General features: G+C 41.0%; 1 protein-coding gene across 1 annotated transcript in view; it reads right to left on the minus strand.

Moving 5' to 3' along the window:
* Positions 1-21,545, minus strand: part of CNGB3 (cyclic nucleotide gated channel beta 3) — a 64,423-nt gene that overhangs the window by 19,582 nt on the left and 23,296 nt on the right. The window contains exons 6-12 of the mRNA XM_015421424.1: positions 17,681-17,767; positions 14,498-14,562; positions 13,857-13,979; positions 8,123-8,264; positions 3,783-3,942; positions 3,294-3,391; positions 1,455-1,538 (exon numbers count right to left, since the gene is read on the minus strand). Coding sequence (XP_015276910.1) covers positions 1,455-1,538; positions 3,294-3,391; positions 3,783-3,942; positions 8,123-8,264; positions 13,857-13,979; positions 14,498-14,562; positions 17,681-17,767 — 759 coding nt within the window. The remainder of the gene's footprint in view (positions 1-1,454; positions 1,539-3,293; positions 3,392-3,782; positions 3,943-8,122; positions 8,265-13,856; positions 13,980-14,497; positions 14,563-17,680; positions 17,768-21,545) is intronic.

A 21,545-nucleotide genomic window follows, 5' to 3' on the forward strand; every position in this document is an offset into this window, starting at 1 on the left:
AATCGAATCATTCCTGAATGAATCACCCCAGAGACTGGCTGAGCTTGGAGCACAAGAACAATAGCCTACCAGGATTCTGAAAGTAACCAATCTAGTAGTAATGTTATGTAAATAGCCTATCACTGGGAGTAGGGTGTGTTTGGGTGTGGCAATTGCATGCTATTTAACAGAGCTGAGGTTCTGGAGTCTTGTCTTGCTATTGCTGAAATCACAAATAAAGTTGAGCTGATCCTTAGACTGAAGCCTGCTTGTATAAATAGGCTTGGTCTTTAGGACTGGTTAGTCCTTTAGCTATCCTAACTATCCTCTTCACAGCACCTGAGGAAGTGAGCTTTGAGTCACAAAAGCTCATGCTGTAATAAATGTTGTTAGTCTTTAATGTGTCACTGGACAGTCTTAACTAGGTATGACAGGAATAGCCTGAGTTGCTGAGACAGGAATAATTGGCAAGGCAACTAAGTAAGAAGGGAGGTTTACCCCAGCTAGCTGCTTGTATGTGGTCATGATGTTTGGGATAGAACTAAGCGTGTTTCGAGCAGTGTCATGTGTTCTCTAAATTGCTATATGGAATGCATGCCAGCAAGATGAGGCCTGACAGCTCAGTTTGGAGTAAGGGTGATATTACACAAATGCAGACAGCCACTAGAGGCAGCCTTCAAGGGGTAACCCAAATTAAAATTGAGGGAGTGATTAATTAACTATGCAGATCAGGCATGAATAAAACCTAGTTTAAACCATATGCCAGTGTATTAAGCCTTCACACCAATTTAGGGCGGGGGAATCTTCTGAATTTGAATTTTGGAAAAAGAATTCAAGGAGGGATGGAGTAGAGCTCCTTGAACATTAAAGAATCCCTTCCCAATAACTGGAAATGTACAGGATTGTGCATCCCTAGGGGTCTTCCAGGGCAACTTGTCTACTACTGCTGGGTTGTATTCGTTGGAACACAATTGGAAAATCACCATCTGGATTGCTGGATATAAGAACAAGAATATCAACACTGATCATTATTCTTGTTGGTGAAGTACAGAGCATTTTCATCTGTATATCTCAAATTTTTTTCAGTTAATAAATCACATAATTTTATAGTTCAGTTTCTTGAATCCCTGTATATATACACGTAGGTGCACATTTTTCGTGTGCCTGCAACAATTCACTTAAATAATAAAACTTAATGATGTGTGTCAATAGATAAGTCATATTTAAATACCCCTGTTATTCATACAGTTTTTAAAAATGATTTTATCATACAAGTAATAAAACCCATATTTTCTGGAACAAGCTTGAAATCTGAGAGCATCACATTATTATTGCACATTGCAATGTAATTACTTTTACACTATGTAATTCACCCAAGATTAATTTTGTTCCAATTTTGTTCTTGGTTTATACTTGCATTCCCCTTTTATTGTCCTTGTTATTATTGAGTTTGAAAGATAAATAGTCAAGATCACCTTTCTGCAGACATAGTCACCAGGTAAATACACAATGGATTTTAGTCTCAGCAACATGTCGCATATCATTTGTGAATCACATCCCTATTCAAAAAGAATAATAATCACCATTAGAATTATGATGAAATCGATTACTGGAAATATAACACAGCACTAGCACAAGACAGAAATGCAAAAAGGTGTTTATTCTTAATGCATCGATCATATAAGCTAATCATTTTTTATAAGTGATAAAAAGAATGCAGAAGCTGCATTGCTGTAGCCCATTCATAATTTAATCTCATTGATTTAGCGACAACCATTCAGTACTATGGACCAGTTTTCATAAAGAACAAATACACTGGTACATCAGTGCCTTGAGTATGGTTCCTGTGTATATTCCTGGGTAAATTTTCCTGTAGGGAGGATTTGCATCACAGGGATGGGCACAAAACACAAAAATGTGATTTGGTTCATTGTTTGTCAGTGAACCACAAACCCCATGAACCCAGTTAGCTTGCATACAAATTGAACCAGGTTTGTGAGATTCATGACAAAAACAGCTGAGCTGAGGGGACAGCCTGCTCCCAGAATTCAATTGTTTCAGGCTCTAAACAGCTGAGCCATGGGAGCAGGCTGCCCCTGTGGCTCAGCTGTTTAGACCAGAAACACCTTACCTGTGGGGCACCCTGCTCCCACAGTTCAGCTGTTTAAAGGGGCTTTCTTGGGCTCCCAACCATTTAAACCAAACAGCTGCTTTTTGTGAAGAGCAGAAAGCAAGGGTTTAAACCTCTGCATTCTACTCTTCACAAACCACCACAAACTGTCACAAACTTTATTAAAATTCATGAAAATTCATGACAGTTCTTCAGTTTGCAAACATTGCTTCACAAACCACAAACCGGCCAAAACCTGTGACAAACTTTAGTTCGTCAGCTGGTTCATGCCCATCCCTAATCACAACTAGAGTTTGAAAGGAAAGGGTTAACACTGATTATATAACCTTGATTTGGAGCTCCCCCAGTGTTTGCAAGTAAATGCCTTCAAGTTGCAACCACCTTATGGCTACCCCAGCAAGGGGCTTTCAAGGCAAGTAAGAAGCAGAGGTGGTTTGTCATTGTCTTCCTCTGCAGAGCCTTCCCTGTTGATTTCCCATCCAAGTACCAACACTACTTAGCTTCCGAAGTCTGACGAGATTGGGCAATACCATACCTTCTCTCCAAGCTCCCCCAACCCTGCTATTAATTCAAAACACAGATGTCCCTTCATTTTTTCTTGCTCAAACCTTGGACTTCAAGTAGGATTATATGACTGAATTCTCCACAAAAAGAATTGACATATTTTGCACACACACGTTTGTCTGTATACTGTACTTGCCTCCAAACTTCCAGTGTACCTTGCCTTGATTTACCAACATAACTAGGGTGTGGGAAATCCCCAGGTTACAGGCTAGCTAGACATTGCACAGCTCTAGTACACAGCTGTTATGATCAATGTTCCCTCTAAGCTGTGGAGTCTTATGAGCAAAAATTCTATTTTGTGAGCTACCGGCATGAATGTTGTGAGCGAGCGATCTGGCTACTGCATCAATTAGTTTGCTCTGGAGCCATCCTTCCTGAGCTAAGGCAAAAATGTGTGAGCAGGAGGCTAAAAAACTGAGCTAGCTCACACTAACTCAGCTTGAGCTCTAGTACACAGCTGATCATCTTCAGCTCATGGCACCTGGTTCAGGCCCTTGGTGGGACAATGATAACTGCATGCATCTCCTATCTCATGTGTTTATCTCTCTGCGGGGATGCTTCCTCTAGCTAGATGCTAGAAATGACAATTACTCCAGTTATTTATCTGAAAAAGACTTACTTTGAACAAGTCAACTTTACTGACAATGGCATAGTTTACATCAATTGCAACGGCCAGCTGCATTTTCCCAGGCATCTTCTCCAGTAATTCGGATTCATCTGTAAAATGGAATTTATATCAGCAAACCATATTTTCAAAAGCTGATGCTACACTAAGGGGTGAACCACCTCCTTGTAATGTAAAATAATTGCAATTCAAGGATTAGCAACGATATGTTTCAAATTATTCTTATTTTAAAATTAGAAAAAGTTTACAAAAATATTAGCTATTCTACAGATTAGAATTTTGATCTTTCAGATTACAGGGTATACTGAAAATGGTTTTATTTTTAAAGAAAAGAACCACATTGTTTGAATGGACTGGGGTCACTGGGACCAAATTATTAGTGATAGCTATTGTCAGTTCTTGGGTAGCTTTCTAATAAATCAGATTGAGGTTGCCAAAATAGGAGGTGGGGGGAAGGTTAGTCTGAATGATCCAGAATTTTACCCAGCATTCCTTGTGACTGCCACGTATATTCATACCAAGTTTTAACACGATTCTGAACCACTTTTGGAATTGAATTAATGTTCATGTACGAGACTGTGTTATCCATACAGGTACGGAAGTAGTTCTGCCCAGATGTTGCTGATCCAATGACATCTCGCATCTGCAAATGTCAACATTTACTATTACTCAGCACATTTTACAACAGGATACTAAGACTGAACAGTTTCAAACATCATCTACTTTTACACTATTTCGATTTATTGGGCTGGTACTTTTGAAAGAAAATTAACAGAAATGTAGTATTTTTGAATCTGAAATAAATTTACTTGATGATAAGTCCCACTGGCCTTAAAGGCACTGACTCCAGGTAGCATGTTTAGCATTGGACCCAAAAGTGTGCATGCACATGAAAGCTTATACCCAGAATTAAATTTTATTGGTCTAAAAGGAGCCACTGAACTCAAACCTTATTCTTATGCCACCCAGTAGTCAGACTGCCTTGCCATATCATGCATTCTCTCTTTTGTTAACCAAGCCCACTGACCTAACAATGCATTATGAGCTGAGAAGCATGAGTGAAGAGTCCCCCTCACCCCTTTAATCAGATACATGGTATCTCTCAAACAATGTGATGCAAATGGCATCTGGAATAACATTACAGGGCTCTACTGGTAGTAGGAGCTCCTTTGCATATTAGGCCACACACCCCTAGTGTAGCCAATCCTCCAAGAGCTTACAGAACTCTTCTTACTGGGGCTACTGTAAGCTCTTGGAGGATTGGCTACACTAGGGGTGTGTGGCCTAATATGCAAAGGAGCTCCTGCTGCCAGTAGAGCCCTGAATAACAACAACTGAAAGCCAGCATGGTGTAGTGGTTGAAATGTTGGGTTAGGATCTGGAAGGCTCAAGTTCATATCCCTATTCTGCCATAGAAGCTTGCTGGGTGAGCTTGGGTCAGACACACACTCTCAGCCTAACCTACTTCCCAGGGTGGTTGTGAGGAAGGACAGGAAAACAAACAGTGTAAGCCACTTTGGGTCTCCACTAGTAGGAAGGTGGAATATAAACATAACAAACAAACAGCTTCATTCAGGATTTCATAGTGGTTACCTTGTTCATTTCTAGAAAATATTTTTACTCCTCCACCCTTCCTGCCACCTACAGCCCTCACAGTGGCTTGCCAAATCTATCAAAAAGTATGACATATTTGCAAGCTGCATGCACGCAACTGGGAGGCAGATGCTTTGATGTCATCTCCCCATCCTCAAGGTCTACCTGCTACTGCTGATCTGGTTGTGATTCCTCCTTCAGGGTGTGGTGGCCATGGGTAAAACTGTCCCCCAATTAGAAAGAGGTTGCCAAGCTCACACTCAGCAGCCCGATATTCTCTTGTCTCTGTGAGTGTGAACAAGCACACTGAAGGCCCTGGCATCTTCTTCCCATTTCTCTGATTGCCACTGACAGTCCAAATTTAAGGCAGAACTACAGAAAGGCAAGCAGTTTGTGCCTTCAAAATAGATCTTTCTCTCTGAACCTACTTTCCCTTTTCTTAGCAATTTTCAATGTTCTTCAAGAACTGTCAGTTTCTTCTTGTTGTTTTGTAATCTGCATTGAAGCTCTTGGAGAAAGGTGAAGTATAAATGAAGTAAGTACATAAAGAAATAAGATGTCTTTTCTAAAAGTTCTTGCACAGGGGGCGGGACCGAACAGCACATTATGTAGGCCAAGAGTTTAACAGAGCTGTTATAAGGTTATGTATTTCACTCAAGTACTTCACATTTTAGTATTCATTTTCTACAACATTGGCCACTGCACAAAATTAGGGTTGCCAACCTCCAAGTGAGGACTGGAGATCTCCCAGAATTACAACGGTCTCCAGACCACAGAGATCAGTTCTCCTGGAGAAAATGGAAGCATTGGAGAGTGGACTCTGTCATGATACCCTACTGAGATCCCGCCAAATCTACAGGGATTTCCCAAACTGGAGTTGGCCACCCGAGCACAAATGAAAACAGCTAAAGAACTAAGTCCGTATTTTCTATTTGAGCTTCTAAAAGTGTAGTGTAGTTTAAAACAGAGGTCATTTCGGGGGGGAACGCAAGGGAACACAGTTCCCCTGGGTGAGGTACGGGGGGCGGGGCACATGACGAAGCCCTGCCCCCTGCTTCCGGCTGCCCCGCTTCTGGCCCTCATTCAGCCAGGAGGAGGCAGGAGAAGAGGGGGGGTTAAGTTGCTTCCTCCCTGTCTCTCCCCACCCCTGCCTGCCTGGGGCCAGGGAGGGCCTTCGCGGGGCTTCCTTGCACTCCTGCCGGCCTTGCAGGTCCACTGCTGGGCCCCTCATGGGGCTTGGCAGTGGAGTTGCAAGGCTGGCGGCGGCCGGGACCGTTGGGGGCGGGGTGTGTGGCCTTATGACACACTTCCGGTGATGTCAGGGGGTGTGGCCTTATGACACAATTCCAGTGATGTCAGGGTGTGTGGCATATGCTAATGAGTTATGCTAATGAGTTCCCCTAGCTCTTTTTCTACGAAATGACCCCTGGTTTAAAACATATTTGGTTCTCATTCATTATTTTTCTTTAAAATTGTTTATTGAAAGGCTAAGCCTGAAACTGCTACCTGTCAGCTCTAAACCTCACTTACTGGGGGGGGGGGGGAAAAAATTTTAAATTAAAATTTAGTCACATTTGAATATACTGGGTTAGATACAGCCAGCCTTTTTATGTGACCTCACTCATTTCCTTTCCGAACTACAGCCAACATCTCACACAGCTTTTGTACATGCAAGTCCCATGAATCTCACCATAGCATTTATGGGTGGTCAAGGAGGATTCCCTCCTCCTTTTTTCACCAGCAAAGGCTGGAGGGATCCAACCAATTGTATTGTGCCTTTGTGCATCTATGGGACTTAACTCCACAGTGTAATTTGTTCTGCAACGTGGAACAGAGCTGAGGCAGTCGCTTGAGCTTTAGAAAGAATGGGAATTAACCACTCAGGTGTGCTGCCTTGATCAAATAAGAAATCCGTTTAGTAGCCCTCTTTAGATAAACAGAATGTCAGTGGGTGTGTGTTTGCAGTCTTGTCTTGAAACATAAGACCAGTCAAGATCAGAGATAGCTAAAGAGAAATTGCCAATGGCAGCAATATTAACAAAGTCTAAATGGAATTCATGTGCTCTCTGAAATGCTGACAACTTAACAAGCTGATTTCTGAATCCCAACAGTAATCAACACAGAAGCTCCAACTTGCAAATAGTACAAAGTATTCCTCTGATAAGCAATTATTAACCCTTGCAGACAGCACAGCAGACTTTTAAAAACGTTTGTGCCCAATGAAAAACAACATCCAGAGACTTCTAGTTCCCTTTACCAAAGCCATTAGAATGGGGACTGTGAAATGACTTTCCAGGTCTCACCTTGATCCTGGTCGGGGACTCCAACCTGGCTCTTGGAGTCTTCTGGCATGTGTGCCACAATGATGTCACCCAGAAGTGATGTTATTGCTCTGGGCACATGATTCAAGAGATGCTCTAGTATTTGGGTCATCATAGAGTTTTTACCTGAATGCTAGAGCATCCCCCACATAACGGCATGCCAGGCACATTGGGCATGCTGGGACTCTTCGGGGGTGGGGCTCCCCCCGTTGGCCAGTTGGCTGGTGGCAGATTGGGGCCCCCAAAATTGGGGGAACCCCTGCCCCCATCGGGGGGTTGGCAAGCCCTCTCTCTCTCTCTCTCTCTCTAGCAAGAGAGAGAGAGAGAAATTTGGCCATAACAAGATAATAACTAATGGTTAAAGGGGAGGAAAATAAAGAAAGTGAAGAGTTTCACAGATTAGTTTCAGTTGAGACACACCTGAGAATCAATAATATAATTAATGCCTGTAAAACAGGTAGTGGTTTTATAGTATAAAATACATATCGAATAAGCTACAGAGAAGAATGCCCATTCTCTTCTTTTGTTTGTTCAAGCCATAGAAGCCAAATGAATTTTATGGAAGTTAAACAGGTCTGTCTCTAGTACACATACCTAGACGAGAGGCCACCTCTCAACTCAGATATCCCCTTCAGTTGCTATCATCCCCTTCTGATATCCCCTTCAGATGCTCTGGGAATTGATATAGCATTTGCCCTTACTATGATACTCCAGTAATGTTGGAAGCTCATGCAGAACAGCTGTAGACATCTTTTCCATCCCAGTACCATCTCTCATGGGGGCAGTCCGTAAAGAACATTCTCAGAAAATCTCTAATTCACTTTCTGCTGCCTATTTTCCTGATATTTCTTTTAAACCAGAAACACTGTACACTCAATGACTGACTTAATGAAAAATGTCTTTGTTCACCTGACCAATCAAGCTGGAAAACACAAAGACCCCTGAGAAATAATCCAGAAGCTGAAAGACGATCTCAAAGGTGGTTACTGGTTCTGGAAGTCCACCAATTGTAATTAAAGTCCGAACTGAAAAATAGTAACTTCTCAGGTACCTACAAAAACAAAATATTATATTTTTTTCCACAGAGGTTTTTAGTAAGCATTATGGTAGTATATGTTACGAATGCTAACTGAAAGTCAACATTGCAGACCACAATTCAAAAAGTCATCTCTACTATTATAGTAGCATTACCTGAGTTTCCAAACTGGGGAAAGGGTAGGTGTGTCAGTCTAAGGAATAGTAAACTACAGATTGTAGCTATTTGTGGTATCTACACATCAGCTATAATGGTGACATTAGGGACAGTGTTTGCGTAGATGGAGGCTCATTTATATTTTTAATTGTAGTATTTGAAATGGAAGTAAATTGTTCAGAAAACAACTCATGTTAGAATAATGTTTTGTAACCTACTCAGATGTGTTTTGGATAACAGAATAGGTATACAGCAGTATTATTGTTATTACCTGCTACTGCCTTTACCTTGAATTGCATAATAACCATGAGGGTAAAATGTACTCCTTAAGAGGTCATCTTCTCTAATCCTTGGCTGAGATTGCTGATTTGAAAAAATAGCTACATTTAGCCATTTAAGAACGGAATTCTATAACTGGAGAAGGATGCTCACCTTATTGGACTCAGTTGATAGAAGGTGTGTCAGAATAAGCAAAGGATAAGCAAAGTCTGCTATCCAGTTTGGCTTCTTTCACCCTGAGCAGGGCAGCCTTTGTGCTTCCCCTTTGTGGTTCTTCTTTGACCCTCACACTCACAGTAGTGTTCTTTTATCTGTTGCAGGTTACCACACGCTCTACAGAATATTCCACCGGCGTGGTTCCACTACACCAGCAAGCTTTCCCACATTGTGCCCTTGTGCTCCCAAGTAAGTAAGGCTGGGTGACTCAGGCTAGCCTTCCTGGGTATCTCCCTTCCCTCCCCCTGTGCTGGCTCCTGCATGGTAGGAATGTCCTCCTCCCAGCCTTCTTGCTCCTTGACTCCATTTCCTGTCATCCCCTCCATTGGCTCTGCTTTTCCTTTTGACATAGGCTTCAGGTGAACCCTGCCCGTCAGTGCTGTGTCACTTCTGGCCTGACCGTGTTTAATTGGGGCCAGGCCACAGCTTCCACAGATTTTCAGCCTTGTTCACTATCTAAAATTAGGGCTTTCCCACATTCTTATTTTACTTGCTGTTAAGTTCCTGTTTCTTTGGTGTTTCTTTTGTTGTTGTAGTAGTAGTTCTACATGTGTTTTTCTCCCTCTAGTGGTCAATTTGATATCACACAGCTCCCCCCCCCATATCTCCCTGCACGTTTAAACTGCAGGTTTTTAAACTGAAAATAAACCTGTCTGATATTGACTTGACCACTAGAGGGAGCAAAACACTTGCAGAACAGACCCCCCCCCCCAAACAGGAACTTTTCCATTAAAATGAAAATGCAGGAAAGTCCTTAGTCTTCAGTTTCGCTGCCATATAGAACATCATGTGTTTCAGCTACTCTCTGCTTTATAAGGAGGTTACAGTGAAGGGCTCCGATGAATTGTTAGCATTTAAATGTTCAGAGGAAAGGAGTTTTATTTTCTTTTTTCTCTCCTCTTCCTCTTCTAGGGTTGCCAGCCCCCCCCCCCCCGGCCCCTGGTGGGGGGTGGGGGGAGAGGATTTGAAGGTCCGGGTGTGGAGACTCAAGATTTGGGGATGGAGCCTAGAGAGGACAGGGATATCAGTGAGGAATAATGTCATAGAGTCCACCCTCCAAAGCATCATTTTTTTTTCCAGAGGAACTGATCTCTGTAGTCTGGAGATGAGCTGTAATTCCAAGGGATCCCCAGGTCCCACCTGGAGGCTAGCATCCCTATTCCCAGGACCTTCTGTTGCCATTTGCAATCTGATTTGCACCTATGACTATATAACTGAATAACATATGCAAACATCACTGAAAGCTGTCTTCAGAAAACTGAAAATTGCAGACAGAATTTGGGCTTCTCCATCATGCCCTAAACATTTTTCTCCCTGTCCCCACTCCATGCCCTCATTTCTGTATTTTGAGCTGATGACTTTTCCATTACTTTGTTTGACATTTTGCTTGGTCCCAATAAAAATGGCATTGCATTACAGTTTTGGGACTTCCCTATGTATTGTTCTGAGAATTGGGGACAGCAAGCATGGTGACTATGTGGTTTTTTTTTTGACTCTTTGGCAACTACCCACTGGAATGAAGACTGTTTAATCCCCCCTGGCCTTTAAACCCCCTCTGCCCACAATCAAATAAGAAGGGGGACACTAAAGGGTCTCTTATTTGGGAAACTGTTAGCCAAAAGCTGCAATTATTTATGAGGTGGGTAGGGAATTACTTTTTCATAGATATTTGACTAGACAGACAAGACGCAGATGGAGATGAACAACAAATGTTTATTTAACAGACAAAATATTTAACTGGGTAAGGATTTTGTGTATATAAAATTGGCATATTGTGTACTATTCTGGGCACCACACCTGAAAAGGGATATTGTAGAACTTGAAAAGGTGCCGAAAAGAGCAACGAAAATTATCAGGGGGCTGGAGCAGCTGCATGAGATTGGTTAAAATGCCTAGGTCTGCTTAGCCTAGAAAAAAGGCAAGTTAGGGGAGACATGATAGAGGCATACTAAAGTATGCATGGCATGGAGAAAGTGGACAGGGCCTCTCCCACAATACCTAGGGTCATCCTCTGAAGCTGAATGCTGGGATTTTAAGGACAGACAAAAGGAATTATTTTTTCACACAGCATATAATCTGTGGAATTCACTGCCACAGGATATGATTGTGGCCTCCAACTTGGAAGGCTTTAAAAGGAGAGTGGATAAATTCATGGAGGACCAGGCTATCAGTGACTACTAATCAGGATAGATATCTGCTACCTCCAGTACCGGGGGTAGTACGGTATGCCTCTTTAAATCAATTGGAAGGGAGCACATGCAGGATGATGCTATTGCAGTCTTCCTGCTTGTGGGCTTCCTAGAGGTAGCCACTGGTGGCCACTGAATGAACAGAATGCTGGACTAGGTGGGCCTTTGGCCTTATTCAACATGGCTCTTAATGTTCTTAAACTGAACCGTTTCTCAACTTCACCCTCGTGGGTCAAAAGCTTTTCCCAATGGGAGTAACCACTTTGTAGCTGAGCCTCAGTTATCATAAATAAACCCTAAGGGGAGATTTGATTCCCCTTTTCCCAGACAGGTTACCTCAGATGATTACATTTCACTGGAACCTAATTCCACAATTGACAGGATTATTACCAGGTTCAAGGTTGTTCTTTTAACACACAGAGCTCCTGTCTACAAAATCTGTATGTGCAAGTTAGGTCTATTGAGCCCTTAACAGGATGCTAAGCTGACACTCTTATCCAGAGCAACCAGTTCCCCTGTCTGAGGATTTTTCTCCCTCCCCCTTCTTAAACTGAGGTGTCTATAAAATCTGTATGTGCAAGTTAGGTATATTGAGCCCTTAACAGGATGCTAAGCTAACACTCTTATCCAGAGCAACCAATTCCCCTGTATGAGGATTTTTTCTCCCTCCCCCTTCTTAAACTGAGGTGTCTCACCCCCTCCCAATCACTTGGAATTGCAAGAGACTAAAATCATTGGGACTGGTTCAAAGCCCTGGAGAAGAGGTGGGACTTTGGGGGATGATTGCCATAGCAAGCTGTCTAGTAAACTTGATGGCTGCAGTTATTTTTCTGTAAGAAGAAGAGATTACTGACAGGGGGTGTGCACTAGAAAAAAAATAATTGTACTTCTCTATGGGGATGTCAGGACGGACATAATTATTAGCAGTAAATATCAGGAGTATGGTTGTCATACTGGAAAGCCATTCTGGAACTATCAGAACAATACTCCCAATAATTAACAATAAAGATAAGTATGCCTTTCCTCAATCCCATGCAGAATTAAAATAGGGGAAGGAGAGAGAGCAAGGAAAGGCCTCCAGTTAATTGGCAGTGCATGGGCCCTTTAAAATTTAAATAGTTTCCCCATTGACTATAATGGCCTCATAGGGTATAATGGAGCCAGAAAAATTCAGGATTCTCAAAAAACCCTGAATCCAAACACCATACCAGTATTAGAATTCTGTTTTCCCCCCCAGAAATCCTGACTTTTGGTGGGCGGTATAATATACCAAATCCAAAAAATCTATTTTTTAAAAAGTTTTTTTTTAATTTCAATTTACAAACATAAAATATAAACTATAATCATTTATATTCAAAAATTATACATTTATGTGGAACTTACTTAAATTTACTTTTAGAATTTCACTGCTATTTAAATTCTTCATTCCATCTTTTCAGTCCATCCCATATCTAATATTTTATTATAAACATATATTACCTAACTCTTTCCTTCTGTCATTCTCTGTTTTAACTTAATTTTGTTCTTGATTTTCAGCTGTATAGTTGAAAAAAAACTTTCCATTTTAAAGTTCTGTATAAAGTCGGTCTGTTATTTTTTTTAAAAAATGTGTGTGCACACCCCTACATGGAACTCCAGAGGTCAGCTCTGCTGCTCATTATTTTCTATGGGCCTGGCCTCCAAATCTGGTGGTGGTTCAGTCTACTGTATATTACAAATAATGTCCCTTAAAATTTTAAAGGGGCATTATATTTAATGGTGCCAGCAGCAGCCAGCCCACCAGTAGGCTTCCCTCCCTCACAGGCAGCAGGAGTTGCAAGGGAGGAAGGAAAGCCACCCCGTCAATTGGAAATAGTGAATAGAGGCTTAATGGGATGTTATTTACCAGGTGGTGTTATTTATCTCTGTGCCATGAAAAGATTCACTTTCCCATTTCCACACATTAAGCTTCTATTAAAGAGACAGGCCATTTCCCTTCAGGCCTTGTGACAGTCCTAGTTCTATACCTATCTTTGTTGCCGCAGGACAAGTCCAAACTGAGTAGTCTTTGTGGTGAAGCTACTGCCACTCAGCTCATTTTGTTTTAGGGCTGCTTTAAAATCCTTTAACATCCCCATAGCCTCTTGTTTTTCATCCATCTCTGGATAAAAAGTGGCCACACTGAAAACACTTGCTCAGTTACACACAAATATATAAGGCAAGGCATTGCCTTTCTCCCTCTGCTACATGTTTTCCTTCTCCTGAATTAATGTACCTTTCCCCCAGTTGCTTCTAGCAGCCATTCACACTGCCCAGTACCAGTTTCCAATGGAAATTTTCTCCTTACAACATGCTTACACAATGCCCTCACCAAGGCTTACAGGAGATGGTGGAACCTGACTGATACTGTGATGATTATTTGAGAGGAACAAATGTTCTGCTAAAGTCTGAAGGCTGTACACTGTGCTTTAATATACTCCTCTGACACTTTCCAAGTAACTGTTTTCATCTGCATGTAATGTTTCTTTGGTGCTTACCTAACCACTTAGTTTAATTTATGACCCCTGTGCTTTCTAAATGTTTAATTAAATTAGTGATTAGAGTTGACTCGTGAACTTAAAAACCTGAAGCGGTAAACCAATTGCTCACTACAGCTGCCTTCCATATAATTAGCACTGTTCATTACCACCAATTGCCAGCAGTGGTCTGAAAAGCTTGTAAAGCAAGCACTTGAGAAGGTTTGGCTTTGCAAGATAAACACCCATCATACATCACAGGAAGAACTTACATGTTTCCGTCACCATCATAGGTCCACTTAGTGCTGCCGATACCTTCATAGGTTGAGGCCCAGTAATACAAACATGCATTAACGTGTAAGATAAACATTAGGTATCCAGTTGTTCTAATAACCCTGTAAAGAATAAATGTACCTATTTTATAGACATCAACCAAGTCTGCAGAAAATGCCAATGTGAGAGACCCAAAAGCTGATGTTCAGTAGACCTTTGCTATTGGCAGGGATCCTGTTCCTGGCGTCACTGTGATCAGTGAAATTTACCAATACTGAAAGGCAGAGGGGTCTGCTGTCTCCCAGGACCAAAACAACCACATCTTCCACAAAATGCAACAATGTGATAATTATGATGATGGAGTGGCAGAAATAAAAGCAGACTTAATACCAATAAAAGTGTTAACTAGTGTTTTATTCATGTGCAGCACCTCCCCCTGCTGTTTTTCTCCTGTACACCACACTCTTCATTGTTTTTCTTTTCAGTGGCATAATTAAGGATGTGTTAAGAAGTGTCATACTACAGAATGTGGTTGTGATGTGGACCATAAATAAGTGAAATCATAGGTAGTTCATTCATGAACTATGAGGGTCTCTGGATATGTCAGACTCTATCACCTACTAGCATCTGCAGCACTTACCTATAGATGTATGCTTTTGACATGAGAGACTCTAGTCGGTCATTGAACTCAAAGAATGTGAGATGCTGAAATGGGAATCAAAGAAGAGACACAATGATATCCAACAACTATGTATTTTAACATTAAGATTTCAGCATGAACCCATTGTTCCCTTATTACTAAGTCCTTTAACAATTTTGGTCTAAAAACAACCACATTGTGAAAGTGAAAGCAAAAACAAATAGTTGACATTTTTCAATACTGGTTTTTTTTAGGGATGAATTATGGAGAACACTTTTCCATTTAGTGGGCTCAGTGATCTTGATAAATTATAAACACAGTGATATTTTATTCAGTCAACCAAAATGCCTTCCACATGGGCAGAATAAAGTTTTTTGGTTGTCTCCATTTGTTAAAGGTGACAGTCTGAATAATTACTTTTTAAAAAGTATTATTTGAAATTATTAATTTGAAATTAATTTAAAGAAATGGGCAAAGGAGAACAAAAGTATATAGAATGCATTATAAAATGCTAAAAATGAAAGGTCCAATAAATTCCTGATTTTTCTTGCTGACAACTTCGTTTTCCAGAAAGTGGAGAGGGAAACAAGGGGATCTGCTAACCTGGACTTGATTCTTACCAACAGGGAAGAACTAGTTGACAAGGTGAAAGTAGTGGGCACCCTGGGTAGTGGTGACCATCTAATTTTGGAATGTACCATCTTGGGGAAGGTAAAAGCTGTACATACAGACATATAGGTTGTAGGAAAGCAAATTTTGACAAACTTAAAGTTATGCTGGGCAGAATCCCATGGTCAGAAATACTTAAGGAGAAGGGAGTTCAAGAGGGATGGGAGTTTCTTAAAAGTGAAATACTGAGGGCACAATCACAAACGATTCCTATGAGAAGAAAAAATGGGAGAAGCCTAAAGAAGCCAAGGTGGCTCCATAAACAGCTTTCTAAAGACTTGAGACATAAAAAAGACTCATTCAGAAAATGGAAGGAGGGCCTCATAACCAAGGATGAATATAAACAAATAATCAGTGCTTGTAGAAAGAGAAAGCTAAAGCTCAGTATCATCTTAGGCTAGTGAGAGATGCTAAAAACAACAAAAAAGGTTCTTTTCTTATGTTCAAAGTAAGAAAAAGAGCAAGGACATGGTAGGCCCATTGCGGGGACAGGAAAGTGAAATTGTAACAGGTGATGAAGAGAGGGCAGATCTGCTCAATTCCTACTTTTCCTCAGTCTTCTCTTGCGAGGGAAATGGTGCTCAATATGGCAAAAAACAGAACAAATGATGAGGGAAGGGAGTTGCATCCTAGGATCGGCATAGGGGTAGTACATAAACACCTCGTTTCTTTAAATGAAACTAAGTACTCGGGCCAGATGAACTGCATCCAAGGGTACTAAAAGAACTTGTGGATGTAATTTCTGAGTCTCTGTCCATTATTTTTGAGAATTCTTGGTGAAAAGGTGAGGTGCCAGAAGATTGGAGGTAGGCAAATGTTGTCCCCCATCTTCAAGAAGGGGAAGAAGGAGGATCCAGGTAACTACCGACCTGTAAGTTTGATATCTATACCTGGGAAAGTTTTAGAACAAATAATCAAACAGACAGTCCTTGAGCATTTAGAAAGGATGGCTATGATTACTAAGAACCAGCATGGGTTTCTCAAGAATAAGTCATGTCAGACTAACCTAAGGATGATCTTAACAGGCTGAAAAACTGGGCTAAAACAAATAAAATGAATTTCAGTGGGGATAAATGTAGAAGTTCTGAATTTTGGTAGGAAAAATCAAATGCATAATTATAGATTGGGGGAGACTTGTCTTGGCAGTAGTATGTGCGAAAAGGATCTAGGGGTCTTAGTAGATGATACACTGAACATGGTCAGTGTACCAACAGAAGTATAGTGTCCAGATCATGCGAAGTGATGGTACCATTGTACTCTGCTCTGGTTAGACCTCACCTAGAATATTGTGTTCAATTTTGGGCATCACAATTTAAGAAGGATATAGACAAGCTGGAATGTGTACAGAGGAGGGCAACGAAGACGGTGAGGGGTCTGGAGACCAAGTCATATGAGGAAAGGTTGAAGGAGCTGGGTATGTTTACCCTGGAGAGGAGATGACTGAGAGGTGATATGATAACTATCTTCAAGTATGCCTCAGTGCTTAGTTCTTGTGGCCCTTTCTTACACGCCCAGGGAAATGCAGATTGCTACTTTGAGGTCAGGAAGCAATTTTTCTCCAGGTCAGTTTGGCCAGGGATCCTGGAGGTTTTTTGTCATCTTCTGGGCATAGAACAGTGGTCACTGTGGGTGTGGAGGGGGACGTATTTGTGAATTTCCTGCATTGTGCAGGGGGTTGGACTATATGACTCTGGAGATCCCTTCCAACTCTATGATCCCATGATTCTATGAAATGGAAGAGAGGAGAATATTGTAAGCCACCTTGGGCCCCCATTGGGGACAAAGGCAAGGTATAAATGAAGTAAAACTGTGTGGACGTCACCAATTTGTGTTATACTGCCCAAAGAAAGGTTGACATCTTCCTATGCTTAGTGATGAGAAAAGGTTCTCTCACTGAGCGTGACTTTGTATCTCTTTGGTTTCATTTCTCAGCTTTTTAAAAATAATAAGTGTTTTTTATTATTTTGAACCATATATACAACAGTACATTCAGAACACATATTAATACCATGCAATAATCAACATTCTCAACCCGTAAGAGCCTTTTAAAAATATAACAGATCTTTGCAGCTTTTTGGTGATTGGTTTGAAGGGTTACTTGTATCATGTACATACATTGAATGGTTTTTATACAGTAGTTAGACATAGTAAGAAAGCTTTAGCTATGCTGGCTGTTCTTGAAAATGTACTCTTCCTCTCCTACTGTGGATGACAATGACTATTTGGAAATAGTTTGAGCTATCACTTAGATCCTATGACCTCATTCCCCTCTCAGTTCTCGCTGGCCGTTGTGGAGGCTTTCCTCCCCTGCGGTGTTCACTTCCTCTGCCAATAGTACTTCTGTGTGAATATAGGCTTCTGCAAAAACATCGATCTTGCAAATGAACTGAGTGTGGCACTGGAGAAAAGTCTTCATAGTGGCTGGAGAGAAGTGCGAGGGAACAATGTCATAGGGTCCTCCAAGCCAATGACTTCTCTGTTCCAGGACAAACAAAACAATAGACAATCTCTTACCTTCATACACCGGTTTGCTCTAAATACAGGCCTAAATCCAAACATGGTGTATAAAAGGTCGAATGGTAGTATTGAGAACACATCAAACTGTTGAAAAACATAGTGCAGTTATAACATGAAATTAGTTTATGTGCTTAAAAACTTCAATGGAAATTCTAAAATTTAAAAAACCTAGTATGTAAAAGAAGATAGCTCTATGTAGAATGGAGAACAACATCATCACTGAGAGAACCAGGAGTTTTATATAAATATGTACAAAATGAAAAAGAGAGGAATACACACACACACACACACACACACACCTAAGTCTAATATATTTGGACTGCGGTGGCTCAGAGGTTAAGATGCTGAGTTGCAGACTGGAAGGTCTGTAGTTCAGCAGTTCGAGACCCTGGTGCCACGTGACAGAGTGAGCTCCCATCTCTGGTCCCAGCTCCTGCCAACCTAGCAGTTTGAAAGCAAGAAATTGCAAGTAGATAAATAGGTACCACTTTAGTGGGAAGGTAACAGCGTTCTGTGCGCCTCGGCGTTTAGTCATGCTGGCCACATGACCACGGAAATGTCCTTGGACAATGCTGGCTTTTTGGCATGGAAACGGGGATGAGCACTGCCCCCTAGAGTTGGATTCAACTGGCTTTCGAGCAAGGGAAACCTTTACCTTTACTTTAATTTATATTTATACAGAAAAAGACAAATATCCTTAGATACACTCTATTAGCTTTTCTTTAACCCCATCAAGTGAACTGTGTGAATTCCAGTATTAAATAAAATAAGACTAATTTCAACAGAGTATTTTTTTGGGTGGGGCAGTCTTTCCTTTCCCTCAGATGTTTATCCATCACCATTATACACCAAACTGAGCAATAAGTCATTTCTCTCTGGACTCTCCAGGAAAAGATCAACAACCTCAGATATGCAGATGATACCACTCTAATGGCAGAAAGTGAAGAGGACCTCAAGAGCCTCTTGCTCAGGGTAAAAGAGGAGAGTGCAAAAGTGGGCTTGAAGCTCAACATAAAAGAAACTAAGATTATGGCATCCAGCCCCATCACTCCTTGGCAAATAGAAGGGGAAGTCATGGAAGTAGTGACAGACTTCATGTTCCTGGGATCCCAGATCACTATAGACTGTGACAGCAGCCATGAAATTAAAAGACGCCTGCTCCTTGGGAGGAAAGCGATGGCGAACCTGAACAGCATGATAAAAAGTAGAGGCATCACCCTGCCAACAAAAGTCTGCATGGTCAAAGCAATGGTATTCCCAGTAGTCATGTATGGCTGCGAGAGTTGGACTATAAGGAAGGCCGAGTGCCGAAGAATAGATTCTTTTGAACTATGGTGCTGGAGAAGACTCTTGAGAGTCCCTTGGACTGCAAGAAGATCAAATCAGTCAATCCTAAAAGAAATCAACCCTGACTGTTCCCTGGAAGGCCAGATAATGAAACTGAAGCTCAAATACTTTGGCCACCAAATGAGAAGGGAGCACTCACTGGAGAAGACCCTGATGCTGGGAAAGATTGAAGGTCAAAGAAGACGGGGACGGCAAAGGATGAGATGGTTAGACAGTGTCATAGATGCAACGAACATAAAATTGAGCAAACTTCAGAGGACGGCGGAAAACAGGAGGGCCTGGCGAGATCTTGTCCATGGGGTCGTGAAGAGTCGGACTCGACTGTGCGACTGAACAACAACAACAACAACTCTGGACTCACTTGCTGTTTCCACACCTGTGCTATCAACATTTTCACTGCAATTATCACATCCATAACCACATTGTTATACTAGCTCTAGTTGTTCTAGCTATACTAGTTATTCTGCTGGAAGTATCACCTAATAAATAAACCACTGGAGGAAATTCAAGTCTATGACCTATTATTGTTTTAATATTCCTATGTTTTAATAATCCAGATCCCCCCACCCAACACAATTCCACCACATATGTAATAATGATACTCAGGATTTATTGTGCTCTTCCTGTTTCTGACACATGTATTTTCATTTTCCTGTGGACTAGAACTGCTGAAGTTGTCAAAGAGAAATAGCTGCTATGAACCGAGCTGCTAATTAAGTGCTGGTGGATTCTCCTGGTGCTTATGAATCCACAGGGAGACCAATTATTCCCTACTCATAGGCTAAGACAAGAAACAATGATTTAAAGTAGAGAAGATAAGTCTGTGGTTGGCAAGTAATGTTAAAGCGTGGTTTCTGAGAGGAGGTAGAAATTGGGCCCAGATTCTCCTTGCCACATCTCTGACACTGAACTGTCAATGTTAAGTAAGTTGATAGTCTCCATCTTTGAGAGAGTTCAAGAAAAGTCAAGCAAATCTCCCAGTATTCTTAGTTTCATGGCTAAAATCAAATAGAAAAATACCCAAAATATTAATATTTCAGTATGCAAATATATACAATATAATTAACACATTTCAAAAATATTTTTCATAGGCACTGTGAATAACTGACCATATCAATATCAATGTGACAGTAATGACAGTAGTTACTTCTCTACTATTATAGCATCGGCTGGTTCCCATTTATCCCAGTTGTTCAAGGTAGCTCAGCAACTGCTGATGCCTAAACCTGACCTTCTAATGTCCCAGGCATAGACAATCAGCTGTTATTCCCTACTCATAGGCTAAGACAAGAAACAGTGATTTAAAGTAGAGAAGATAAGTTAAAACATGCAACGATTAGGTGATGGAGCAACTCGATGGTATTAACCAGCAACTGACCTTGCTGAATCAAAACTTTGCACCCCAGCAATTACAACTGGCAGAAACGATGAAGAAGGTGGAATAAATGATCGTGAGAATTAAAGAGATAGACACCGCAAACAAGAAAATGAAGAAAAGAATGGGGGAAGTTGAAGCAAAACAAAACTTCCAAGAAAACCGTTTGCTACAGCTACAAATGGAAAAAGCTAACATGATCCTCAGATTCCAGGGAGTTCCTGAATCGCAAACGGAGGATCTGAGGAAACTGCTCATCGAGATCATAGCTCCAGTAATAGGCTTAACAGCGGATGAACTGGTAAAAAAGATGGAGACTGCTTATAGGGCATACTCCAATTATATTTAAAAAAATAGCCTCCCTGGAGAAATTGTGGTCAGATTCTCAAGAAGACAGAACAGAGATGCTATTTTAAAAGCGACTTCAGCAACTGCACTGAAAATGGGGAATATAAACATTAAAACTTTAAAAGACATTCCATTTGAAATTCGCCAAAAGAGGAAAAGCTATAAGGACTTAATTTCTTTTCTTCAAACCAATGGAATTTCGTACAGGTGGGCGATCCCAGAGAGTGTCATCTTTAAAATCAATGACAAAAGAGAAAAGATTGACTCCACTTTCAAAGCCAAAGAATTTCTGAGATGCCAGTTGGGAATGGAAGAGGAATCCAAAGATGAAGTATCGAAATCAAGTGACTCTGCCACCTCTAGAACGGAAGAGGACTCTGCTGTAGAAACAGGTGCAGGCACAACTAAAGTTACATATGATTTCAGAGACAGAAAACTGAAGTAAAGGCAGAAGGACTCTGAAAATTGCCTTTTGAAGCAACTAATACGAAGATGCTCAGAAAGCTCTCTCACACAACTAACATACTAACATTGAAGCCGAGACAAACAAGAACTCTACAAGTATATTGTTATATTAACACTTTTATTAATAACATTTAGATTAACATGGATATGATCTCCTCCTCTTGGGTTTTTAGTGTAGTGTGGTTATCTATCCTTTATCCTTAGATGTTAGCCCTCTCCCTTATATTTTCTTTGTAGTTTTGTGTAGAAACTGTGTATTTAATATATATTAAAAAGTTAGTCTAGCTTTTCAAAAAAAAAGAAGTTCAAGGCAGCTTACAATTTTTA

Source organism: Gekko japonicus, unplaced genomic scaffold, assembly GCF_001447785.1.
Source record: "Gekko japonicus isolate JY-2015 unplaced genomic scaffold, Gekko_japonicus_V1.1 scaffold766, whole genome shotgun sequence".
Classification (NCBI taxonomy): Eukaryota; Metazoa; Chordata; class Lepidosauria; order Squamata; family Gekkonidae; genus Gekko; species Gekko japonicus.